The 13,368-nt window shown below is 36.4% G+C and overlaps 1 protein-coding gene across 1 annotated transcript in view; it reads left to right on the top strand.

The window, feature by feature from the left end:
- Dpyd (dihydropyrimidine dehydrogenase) overlaps positions 1–13,368 on the top strand; it is a 745,624-nt gene that overhangs the window by 165,388 nt on the left and 566,868 nt on the right. The window contains exon 4 of the mRNA XM_075981504.1: positions 654–741. Within this exon, the coding sequence (XP_075837619.1) occupies positions 654–741 (88 nt within the window). The remainder of the gene's footprint in view (positions 1–653; positions 742–13,368) is intronic.

Below are 13,368 nucleotides of genomic sequence, written 5' to 3'. Positions count from 1 at the left end.
TTGCCTGCTAGAATTCATTTTATTTTTTTCTCCGTATTTTACATTTCAGCCACAGTTCTCCCTCACACCCCTACACCCACTCCCAATTTTTGAAACAGTTGTTACAGCGCTTACTTGTGCTGTGCCTGAACTCTATGCTTCAAGACAACAGAGAGATGGCTGAAGGGAAGAGGGAGGGAGGAAAGGAAATAAAGAACAGCAGGAAGTTTGGAGAGAGGAGAGAAAATAAGGACATTGTGACTGTTGCGATCTAGATCTCCTCTGCATTTGCATAGTAATTGTAGTCTCTAAGACTTACAAGCTGTGTCATAAAATATTGCATTTATTAAACAGTGTACTGGTATATCAAAAAAGTGGAAGATCCCATAAAAGAGTGAATGATGTATCTCTAGGTTAACACCTCCTAAAACTTAGGAGCCGCTCTGAGAGGACAGGATGCTAAGTACCAGAAGGTCACCGTTCCACATATCTCAGGAGGCATAAAAATTTAGTAGAGACTGAGTATTTATGGTTTCACTTGAAGAATACATGCTTAAAATTTTTCAATTTTATTTGTATTTGTTAAGTGTCAACTCAGAGTTGGTCTAAAAATAAAAAAAGAGATGATGTCATTTTCTTTGTAATTTTTTTAACACAGTTATTCTATTCCCCAGGTGCCTGAAATGTGCAGACGCCCCCTGCCAGAAGAGTTGTCCCACAAATCTTGATATTAAGTCATTCATCACAAGTATCGCCAACAAGGTGAGCTCAGAGGTCATGGCCATAATGAGACTACAACACACACAAACTCACAGCAGATGCGGTTGCTCCTGCCAGACCTGCACACGAACAAGTCAGTCAGCATCTGATCATGAGGGTCGATCTCAAGCCCAACCCTGAGCTGAGGAGGAACTGACAGTTAATGGCTTCTGTGGGAGGGAGAGTCAGTATTCTTTAAGGGAGTGCCTGTCAAGTAGGTTAACTCTGCAACTATGCGCTAGTGGATGGGCTCAGCTCCGCGAAACCATAGACAGGACAAATTAAACTCAAAGGGTTAAAGAAAAAAAGGAGACACAATGTTGGCAGTAGGATATGGTAGATCTGAGAGGAGTTAGGGAATTTGGAAGAGTGGACAGTGAATATGATAAAAAAAACATCTCTGCATGAGTGGAATTATGAAGGAATTAATTAAAATGTTATAAATGTTTTGAGATAATCAATGGTTACTGCTTAGGTTGTAGGACATGAATTTAGTTTTCATGGTTGTACTTAGTAAGGATTTGAAGTGCTAAATTTTTAGTCTGATTGCTTGATAATAATCCAGTGAAAACCAATGACCTTGTCACTTTCTTCTATGAGGAAAATGTAGCGTTATCTTCCAATGTTGCTGCAAAATACTTAGTGTAGAAGTGACTACTGTCCCTCTTTGTTCAATGGGGCGAGTCTTGCAGCTGTAGTGATTCTGCTGTGGTTGTTGATAGTGACTACTGAGTACCTACTGTTTGTCAGTACCAAGCGTTAAGATGTCCTTGCTGTGGCCATGTCAGCATCATCATCTTAATAGTACATTATTGTAGCATGTCTGATCAAAACCCAGAGACAGATATTGGTGTTCTACCTGAAGGTCAGAAAAGCAAAACAGGTAACCACTGGCTCTTACCTCTACCTCAGTCTAAAATAGACATTCTATCTTCAGAAATCTTAAATAAGAGCTATATAAGTGAGAGCTATCTCCTCCCATCTTATTTTCCTCTCTAATACTGGGACTAAAGGTGTGCACCACTACCACCTGGTTTCTGTGGCAAACTAGTGTGGCTACTGGGATTAAAGGTGTGTGTGACCACTGCCTGGCCTGTAAGACTGACCAGTGGGGCTGTTTTACACTCCGGTCTTCAGGAAAGCTTTATTTGTTAAAATACAAATAGAGTATCATGACACACAATGAAAGATAAATATAGACACAGTTTAAAAATACCCAATTAGAGTTTCTTTTGGTTGATGCTGCATTCCATGTAACGCAGAAAGACTGCTCATGCAACACTTTGTGAAAGAAGGAATGTGAACATGCACACTGCTTCTCTGAGGAAATGTTATGTAGCATTAGTAAACAGGCCCAAGATACCATGAAGAAAGGAAGTGGAAATATACAAATCAATTGTGATTAGGTTGTAAAAATCCACGAATAAAGTATTCTATGTTTAGGTCTTAATCTCTTAGGGACTGGGAAATCTGCTTTCCATTTTTAGAAGAATTCTGGAAAGGGGTCAGGCTTTAAATATCATAGTATCCAAAATGTTCATTATCATAAGAACTTTGTCTTACTTGATAAAAAATACCACATGGAATGTGCTTGAATTTAAGTTCATTTAAAAAGTATCTTACCAAAATGTGTAAAGCTTGAAGCCTAAACTATTCTGGCTGAAGCACATACCTACATGAACAGTACTCCTATCAGAAATGAGGGGTTGGTTGATGGCCATCAATCTAGGAAGCCTGCTAACTTAGTTGTCTCCGTTCTGTCCCACACCAGAAGCTAAACAACCCTAAAGGTTAGTTACATGGTCTACTTATTCAGAAATCTATGCTAATTGCAGGAAAGTGACACAGAGGAATGATGTCATCTTTGAAGGGCTGCTATCCTCTGTGAGATAGGTGCGAAAGGTCTCTTTGTTCTGTTGTTCAAACTCCCTCTCTTCTGGGCTGGAGCGATGGCTCCATGTTTAAGCATACTTGCTGCTCTTGTCGAAGACCAGGGCTAATTTCCCAGGACCCACATTGTGGCTTGGAGTCATCTTACACTCCAGTTCCTCGATATATGTCATAGTCTTCTGACCTCCCAGGCGTCAGGTACATATGTGGTACAGATACAGACATAGAGGCCAAATACTCATGACAGAGGACACAAATAAATATTAGAAAACAGATAACAAGAGAAACAACCTTTTTCCATTTTCTTAACTTATCTGTATGTTGTTATTTATTCAAACATATTCACAATCTAATTAAAATTACTGAAGATCTTTTATTGAATATTTCATCATTGGTGAGGCTGGAAATAAACTTTTTAAAGTAGTGTATTCCTGAGAAATCATTTGTAATAATCACCAAAGGTCAAAGATTTATTTTCTTTGAAGCCTGCAGGTTTTTAGACAAAGACTGGCAGTGTACAGTGTAGGTTGTCCCATACTGCTCCACCAGTGGACCTGAACACAGGAGGGGGTTCATCCCAGGGTGAGAGGGTAATTGAATTGCCTGACTCAATGAGCCTTGTGCCTCTTTGAGAAAAAGATGTCTCGGGTGTTGTATTGTGTTAGGCTTCTGTGATTCACTGGAGTTTAGACCAATATGTCCATTCTTTATTTTCTTACAAACTGGATTACAGCTCTGGTTTCGAAAGCTACACTCAGGTCTATTGTCCCTCCACAGTCAGCTTTTTCTCTGTTTCCTTAGTACAGGCCGTTGTTTGTGATTGTCTCTCTCAATTGGAAGTATGCGTTTCAGAGTCGTCAAACTGTGAACACTGGGCTATATTTCTGGATAGCTTTCTTTTTGAGAAAAACTACTTTATCTGAGAGTGTGTGAAGCCAAACTCGATGGATATAATGGGGAAAAGTCTGTTTGCTTAAGTATTCATTTCATGACCCTGTGTTTTGAACAGTAGTGATGTGTTCTCTTTAAAACTATTGTGTTAAACAATAAAATACGGATTTCCCCTTTTCTTCACTATTAAGTACACACAAGTTTAATAATGAGCATGACACGAAGGCTTCCTTGGATGATTTAACATAAAGTAAAAAAAGCAAAGAAGCAAAGAAGGGTTTGGAAGAAGTTTCAGGGAGTAAAACTCATATTGTGCAAGTATGAGGACTCTAGTATACATTCAAGATCATGCAGAATCAGGGGCCAATAAGATCCATCTGCACTTCCAGTGTTCCTACAGAGAGATGGGAGACAGGAGAAGAATCCCTCTGAGTTCATGGCCAGCTAGCCTGCTCTACTCAGAGGCAGATAAACAGAACCTCTGTAGCAAACAAGATAGAAGGTCAAGGATAACCCCCAGGATTGTTTTCTGACCCCCACAGACAATGCACATCGCATATGCGCACACACTCACACACACACACACACACACACACACACACACACACACACACACACACATCAACTGTCCCTTTTCCCAATAGAAAGAACTATGGCACATAAGAACTAACCTGGAAAACTTACTGGTAATTCCTATCACAAGTAGTATTTCTAGTTCTTGTGCAAGTTCTCTTGGTATGTGTGTGCCTGCCTGGTGTGTGTATCATGTAGAGCCACAGAGCTCTGTAGCAGGATGGCATTCTCTCCCGAGTCTGAGTTTCATTTTCATCTGTAGAGTGCTCCATGCTCTCACAGACAATATGCTGATTATCTTTTCTAGAGTAATTGACCAACACTAAAGCTGTGCTTGTCTTACTTCTTTCATCAAAAATTGCCAGCTGCTCCTCAGTGCCTAGAAAGTAATATCTGATTGAATACACAACGAGTGTTGATAAAGTTGGTTGGGCTTTCTCTGATTTTTGTATTAAACTATGTGTACCTCAAACACCTATGAATCCATAAGTTATTCCTCAGTAATTTTTAAGTATATAAATCTTTGAGGTATGCAAAACGAAAAGTAGCGACACGATTTTTTGACTTCCCTTTAATCCAGGATGCCTTGCTTGGTAGGATTTTAGTTATGGACACCTCTGTTCCCTGGAATTGTCACAAATGTAACCAATCTGCCATTGAAGACACTTCAAGAGAGATTTAAAAAAAAAAAGAAACAAAAAATATTATTTCTGTTGACTCTCAAAGTCCACTGGCATTGTCTACAATTCTGAAAGTGCCCATGTGGTTTATGGCAGTGGCTCTGAACTCCTGTGCCAATGGCAATCACAAGTGACTTGTAAGATAGTAGGCATCAGAGTGGGATGCCTGTCACCAAGGCATTAACCCGAGTGGCTGTTTTTTACACACAATAAATTCCTTTGATTCAAATCCACCCTTTTCCCGCTCAAAAAGTATTTTGTGTATGTTAATCTATTTTTTAGCAGTTGATGTGAGTATTATAAGTGCTTCTTTCACTCGGTATTGGCTTGACTTGACTCAGATTTTGTCCAATTAGTTGTATATTTTTATCTGGGCGTCTTCATGCGGAAGCCGTTGATGTCTCCTGGCATCTTTTAAATTTTTATTTATAAAGACTGTATTTTTATAGTTGTGGCTTCTGCATCTTTTCTTATTTTTTTTCATTAATGTAAAAAGAAATACTTTACCCATTGAATTCGGGGTTTGCAATGTTTCCTATTTTATTCCATAAAGGATATGATTCCGGGATCTGTGACTGCATTTGGATGGTGAGTTGAAGTCACATTATCACTATTTTGAAGATGGTTTCTTGGGAAGGTGGTATTTTAAAGTGTTTCATCAATAATATTAAATAGCTTTATTGTGATTTATCTATAAGCAATTTTTCTTCCATTTATGGAGATCCTTAAATGTGTAGGTTAATATCTTTCCATATGAAGTTATTTCTCCTCATTTTTTCTGTTTTTTAACCTTATAAAATATTATTACATATTAAAATTTCTAACTTTTTAATGGAAATTTATCTTTCATAAATTTATGTCCCCTGCTTCTTTTGGGAAGAGATAGAATTACACTGTGATTTCCTTCATTCATTTTTGAGTAGTATTGTCAACATCCTCACCAACTGACCCTTTAAAAATAGTTCATGGTCCATTGAGTTTTAGCTACAGTGATATCTTTGTTTCTTTTTTTTCCTCTTGTATACATTACATCTTGAAAGCAGTTTCCCCTCTCTCCTCCCTTCCCAGCTCTGCCCTCCTTAACTCCTCCTTCATTTTTCTCCAGTAAAGCCTTTAATGGATATCAACCAAACATGGCATTTATATACATGCCATGTTTGGTTGATATCCATTATATCTATATATCTATCTATATCTATCTATATCTATCTATCTATCTATCTATCTATCTATCTATCTATCTATCTATCTATCTATCTATCTAGTTGCAGTAAGACTAAGGGCCTCCCTTCCTATTATAGCTGGAAAAGACAGCCCAGCAAGATGAAAAGAATCCCAAAACCAGTCAAAAGAGTCAGAAACAGCTCCTGCTTCCACTGTTGGGAGTCCCACAAGAACAAACTATGCAACCATAGCATATATGCAGAGGTCCTAGGTCAGACCAATGCAGGCTCCTTGATGGTTGGTTCAATCTCTGTGAATCCCACAGTCTCTGTAGGTTTTCTTGGGTCTCTGTGACCCTTCTGGTTCCTACAGTCAATCCTTCCTACCCCTCTTCCCCAGCTTGATGTCTAATGTTTGGCTGTGGGTCTTTGCATTTTTTCCCCACCAGTCACTGGATGAAGCATCTCTGATGATGATATTCCTAATCTCCTATCTACTTATACAGCAGTAATTAGGAACATTTTATTGAATTGTTTTTCCATTACCGGTCCTGCCTGGTTTTATCTGGGTCGCTGGGATGTCTAGCCTTTGGGTCCTGGACCTCTGAGTGGTGTAACAAATGGCTCCCTTTTCAAGACATAGGTCTCAAGCTGGACTAGCCATTAGTTGACCACATCCATAATTTCCATGCCACTTTTACTCCAGCATATTTTGTATGCGGGACGAATTGTACATCGAAGGTGATGTGGCTAGTTTGGTGTCCCAGTCTCTCTACTGCAAGTCTTGCCTGGTTATAGATGGCTGGTTTAGGCTCTGTATGCCTACTCTACTAGGAGTCTTATCCTGGGTCACCCTCATAGACTCTTGGGAGTTTCTTCTGTACTAGGTTTTTAGCTTGTTCCGGAAATGCCGCCCCACCAATTCCTGATGTCACTCGAAGTCAATCTCCGTCAATCCTCCCACAACCTGACCACTCCTGTTTCCGTTCCACTTCTCTCAACCCCACTCCAATACCTGTTCTATTCCCCTTTCCTAGCGAGATTCATATCTCTCCACTGGAGCCCTTCTTGTTACTTAGCTTCCTTGGGTCTCTGGATTATAGCATTATTATCTTTACTTCACAGTTAATATCCACTTATAAGTGAGTATGTAAATGGAGACTGTGCCTTGGTTTCCCAGCAGCCCTGACCTGAATAATCACACAGAAACAGTTATTAATTACAACACTGTTTGACTAGTGGCTCAGGCATATTTCTAACTAGCTCTTACATCTTAAATTAACTCATTTTCGATTAGACTATGTATTTCCATGTGGCCATGGTGTTGCATCATTTTCTACATGTCTTGTTTCCTCGGTGGTCGGCTTGCAGCTCTCTCCTTCGTCAGCTACATGGTGTCTGCCTTTCTCTGCATTCTTTCTCCCTGCATTAAGTTTAGTTTACTCACCTACCTTTATTCTGCCCTGCCATAGGCCAAAGTAGCTTCTTTATTAACCAATGCTAATAAAACATATTCACAGCATATAGTGGGGAATCCCACATCAGAGTACATATTATGTTTTTCTTTCTGGGCATGGGTTATCTTGCTTAAGGTGATTTTTTTTTCTAGTTACACCTATTTTTCTACAAATTTCATTTGTCATTTTTTTCACAACTGAGTAATACTCCGTTATGTAAATGTACCACATATTCTTCATCCGTTCTTCAGTAGAGGGACTTCTGAGTTGTTTCCAGTTTCTGGGTATTATGAATAAAGGTACTGTAAACATAGCTGACCTAGTGTCCTAGTGGTAGGATAGAGTGTTCTTTGTGTACATGCCCAGGAGTGGTATAACTGATAGCTTGAAAGATAACTCAGCCATTAAAGGCTAGACTCATGATAAAAAAGTTCCTATTCTTTCTTATTTTTAATCTAACAATGTTTATCCAGTTTCAAGTTATACCATTCCAACCATAGGTAAAATATTTACTTTCCTAGTCTCTAATTCAACTCTCCAAAGTTGCTAGGAGTCTGTTTGTACCATCTGTTCTGTCTGCTTATTTTCTGGAATGCCTAGTGATATACTTTTTATTCTGCTTTTTCTTTGAACCCATGAAGGAACTTCTATGAACACTCTTATAAATACATGTTTCTTTCTTTTTAAAAAGTTATTTTGATTAAACTATGTATTTTTCTCTGCTTCTCTCTTTCCTTCCTCTCCCCTTCTACCTTTTCCCATGATCCTAATGCTCCCAATTTACTCAGGAGATCTTGTCTTTTTCTACTTCCCATGTATACTAGATCTATGTATATCTATCTTAGGGTCCTCATTTTTGTCTAGGTTCTCTGAGATTGTGGATTGTAGGCTGGTTTTCATTTGCTTTAAGTTTACAAGCCACTTATGAGTGAGTACGTATTATTTTTCTCTTTCTGTGCCTGTGTTACTTCACTTAATATTAGGTTTTCTAGATCTATCCATTCGCCTGAAAATTTCAAGATGTCATTATTTTTTCTGATGTGTAATACACCATTGTATAAATGTGCCCACATCTTCTTTGTCCATTATTTGATTGAGTGGAGTCTAGGTTGTTTCCAAATTCTGGTTATGACAAATAAAGCTGCTATGAACATAGTTGAGCACATGTCCTTGTGATATGACTGATCATCGTTTGGGTATAAACCCAAAAGTGATGTTGCTGGGTCTTGAGGTAGGTTGTTTCCTAATTTTCTGAGAAATTGCCATACTTATTTCCAAAGCAGCTGTACCAGTTTGCGCTCCCACCAGCAATGGAGGAGTGTCCCCTTTACCCCACATCCTTTCTAACACAATTTGTAATAAGTGTTCTATTTTTTATCTTGGCCATTCTTACAGGCATAAGATGGAATCACAGAGTTGTTTTGAGTTGTGTTTTTCTGATGGCTAAGAATGTTGAGCATTTCCTTGAGTGTCTTTCAGCCAGTAAATGCATGTTTTTATAGAAAGGGTTTACATTTGCTTTGGTCAATTAGTAGCTTTGACATTATTTTTCTTGAAATACCTCAAAATACCTTTTTTTTCTTCAAATCAAACATGGCCTGAAGATTAAGCCAAAAAATATTCTTGAGTACTGGATTATTGTAAATTCCTTAAATGGCTATTTCTCTTCATTTTGGATAGCTCCTTGGTTAAAGCAGGAAGAATTTTATAATTTCAGATAGGAGAGAGGGAAGGATCAATATATTTATTTTTTGTGATAATGTAGGCTTATATAGCCCTTGCTTTATAGAAGGGTTTTGTTTTAGTTTCACATTTTGGGTGAACCTTGAAGTTTCTTTCAAATATGCAATGTTCTTACAATTCCTGACTGTGGTATCCTGCTGTCAAATGTATTGAAAATAATTACAGGTGTATCATTGCACTGTTGGCTTTGCCATCATCTTTGGTTTGGGTACCTATCTATTATCGGACTCATTAAAGATAACTTTACATGAAACATATTCTCTATAATTTTAAATTTGAACTAGAAAGACCATGACAGGAAACTAGGTCAATAAACTAGGGTCAATAAACAAAGAAAACTATATGTATAAAATTGATGAGAAGTCTACATTGATTTCAAGAAGTCCAAAATTTTGTATGAAAGTATCAGGGTGGTGACTGAAAATAAATTATTTGTTATAACAGATATTGATATTACTATAAACTTAACTAAAGTTCTGTACTGTTGACATAGAAAAGCACAAGTCTACAGAGTGAGAAGTGAATGCATAGAAAATATAAGTACTACATTTGAAGTTTTGGTTCAGTAGAAAACATGACTTGTTCATAAGTTGTTCTTTAATAAACATAGCTTCTGAAACTGGTCACTTTTAGAAATACATAATGCAGGGCTGGAGAGATGGCCAAGGGTTTAAGAGCACTGGCTCTTCTTGCAGAGGACCTGGGATTGATTCCCAGAAAGCTCTTGGCCAGATCTGTCTGTTATTCCTGTTCCAGAGGATCTGATGCCCTCTTCTGGTCTCCATGGGCACCAGGCAGGCACACAGTGTACAGACATGTTGTGGTGAGAAGCGGGCTGTGTTCCCGGGGCCTGTCTAGCTTAACCCCTGAAATAACCGCGCGGAAATTATATTAATTAAACACTGCCTGGCCCATTATCTCCAGCCCCTTATTGGCTAACTCTTACATATTAGTTTAACCCATCTCCATTAATGTGTATCACCACTTGACTGTGGCTTACAGGCATGAGTCTAACTAGCATCCGTCTTGGAGAGGAGAGTCATGGCTTCTGCCACACTGCCTTCTTCCTCCCAGAATTCTGTTCTGTCTACCACGCCCATCTAAGAGCTGCCCTATCAAAAGGCCAAGGCAGTTTTCTTTATTCAACCAATGAAAGCAACACATAGAAAGAAGACCCTCCTACACCACAGGCATGTGCAGATAAAACCCTTACTCATAGATAAAAATGAATAAATCTTTAGAAAAAAACAGACTAAACTTGCATATATTATGTATATTTAAGGAGAATTTAAAAATTAAAAGCTACATGTTAATTGAAAATAAATCTTAATATACACTTGGGTAAAATCTACCATAAAAATGTTAACTTAATGAAAAATTTTTTGCTGTTTATGTCTAATCAAGTAATAATGTCATTAAAAAGTTGCTGAAATTTGTGAGAGAGCAGAAGCTGCTGAAGGAATGCACAAATGTTATCAACAATATGAAATGCTGATACAAATCTTTTATGACTATAGTACATTGTAGAAGTTGCATATTTTTCAAAGAATGTAGGTCAAAAGATGGACCATCAATATTTACTTACTAGTTTTTAAAAATCATAGAATGTGATCATCTTTGATCTTCATCAGGAAGGAAATAAGAACTCTCATTCAACTCCCATATATGTGGAATCATATATATATTTGTGTGTGTGTGTGTGTGTAAATTTGTGTTTGTGTGAATATGTTTCTGTCGATTAGCTGTATATTAGAAAGTGTAAGCTATACTGGACTGGCAAGTAATTTAGTAAAATACATCCATCCATTGAATAACTAAGAATGGTTGTTTTAGACATATTCCTTAAAGATAAAAACTATCGCATAAATAGGCACGCACTATTTATGACTATAAATATTGATATATATATATTGAGACTATAGTGTTGAAAAAGTAAAAACTGGAGATATCTTTATGTTTTTTACTATTATGTAATTTTATATTATTCAATGCCATTATGGTAATCTAAAAATGAATTATTATAGCTATTAATAATAAAAATCTTATTGAATGAAAACAGGCATGTTGTTTAGTAATACGAAGCATGACACATTTCAAAGAAAAACATTCTGGTTAGCATTAGCTGTTCACAGTATAGGCAAAGTGAAGTTTTAAGATTTTACTTGTAAATATCTAAATTATCAAATATTATATAAAAATGTATATTAAGAATTAAAATATTTAGTTATAAAGTATCTAAATCACATCTTACAATGTACATATATATTTTATAATATATGATAAATTATACATTAGTGAACAATGTAAAGTTAGGGGAGAGAGTTTTCCAAGTAACACATGATGGCTCTAACCTTTTTTAATTTCAGTATTTAGACTGTTCAACCTTTGCCAAAGGTCTTACACTTCTATACATTTTTCTTGTCCTTTGCCTCACTCTCTTTAAATGTCACTTTGCCTGACTGTACTTTAATGTCCTTATCAGCACCTTCTTAAAGTCGTGTTTATTTAGATGTGCTTAAATTCTCATTTTTTCTTATCTGTCTGTCTGTCAGTCTATCTATGCATCTATTTGTCATTCTGCCAAAAAGGAATCAGCTATTTTAATTACAATGCTCCATAAAATATATTTCAATGAAAAATTGTGAACAACTCCCTGATAGCACAGCGATTTTCAAAATATTTGGAATTTACTTTACATAGACAACAGCCTCTATGAATTCTCTAAAGTAATTATGTTTACATTAGAATAAAATATGGGTTTAAAGTGATCAATGCAAATGTATGCACAGATTGATTACTGTATTATTAGTTAATAATTCTATTAACTAAATTTTTCAAGATTAATTAGTTAATCTATAACTCCCACACACTGAGTTTGATATCCTGGAATAATGAATTTGCTAGTTTTAAAGACAGGGGACCAGGATATATTTTCTCTATCATTTACCATACTGAGTTGTGTTGAGATCGACGAAGCACTAAAACAGCAGCATCATGGTGTTGCCTGTGTGGTCACAGCAAAAATAAAAAAGAATCTATTAAAATGTTACTTAATTTTGCAAAATATAATATGGCTGAGTAGTGGTGGCACACACTTTTAATCCCAGCACTTGGGAGACAGAATCAGGTGAACCTCAATGAATTCAAGGCACACCTGTTCTACAAGAGCTAGGTCCATGACAGGCACCAAAGCTACACAGGTTCCCTGTCTCAACAAACAAAACAAAATGTTCCTTAATTTTGAATTATTTTTAAAATTGTGTAATAATAATTTCAATATAAAATAAGTTCATATCCTACTTTTTTCTTTTAATAGTCCGAAGACGAATGGAATCTTATATAAAGAAACACATAGTATATGACTTAGGATTTTTAATATTAAAAAGTTTGACATAATGAACCATAACATAGACCAAACGGAGTTTGAATTTAAATAACCTAACTAACTACCATATTGTTTAGAATACCTATTTGCAATCCTGGAAGAATAAGTGATTCATTCCTGACTGCTCTGTGATAGTTTAAAAGGTCTTACAGAACCCAAGTGCAGTGTCCTTCTGTTTTGATGCGTTCTACACCATTTGCAAGAATAAAGTATTGGTTGCAATTTAGTATTAAAATATAAAAGGTGGATAAACAACATACTGCTATCACAATGAGATTGTGTAAGTACTGTTAGCATATGAATTGTTGAGTAAAATGTATTATACAGTGAACTTCATGTTAAATATATTTGAGTTTAGTTTTCTGAAAACTACTTTGATAAATTGAAAAATTTAAAGTAAATTATTACAATCAATACTAATTATATTTTTGAGAGCAGTGGTAGGTTTAAATGAATGTGCTTGCAATGGAGAACATTTTTTGAGAAATCTATTTGTACCACTGTATAATAACACACTGTCGTACATATCACAGCATACTGTCACTTAAGAAATATCTTATATTCTTGGCAACAAAGAGCCAACCCTCAAAAATAGTCTGACATTTTTTAAACACAGAAGGAAATAGTGGTGTGAAATTGCAGTCTAGTTATAATTCCTTAAATAACCAGGTATGTGTTATACATGATGATTAAAATATCACATATAGTACTTAGAAGCCTATCTCATGATACCCACTGAATACATGAACACTTCTACATACATAATGCATATGTGTGCATGCACTGCACATGATGTATGTGAGCAGCCAGTGCAGTTGTTTGAAATATTGGCTCAAATCAGATTATTT

This window comes from Microtus pennsylvanicus, chromosome 7 (genome assembly GCF_037038515.1).
Source record: "Microtus pennsylvanicus isolate mMicPen1 chromosome 7, mMicPen1.hap1, whole genome shotgun sequence".
Taxonomy (NCBI): Eukaryota; Metazoa; Chordata; class Mammalia; order Rodentia; family Cricetidae; genus Microtus; species Microtus pennsylvanicus.
The sequence above is the reverse complement of the archived record's forward strand: the minus strand, read 5'-3'. Positions and strand labels throughout refer to the sequence as shown.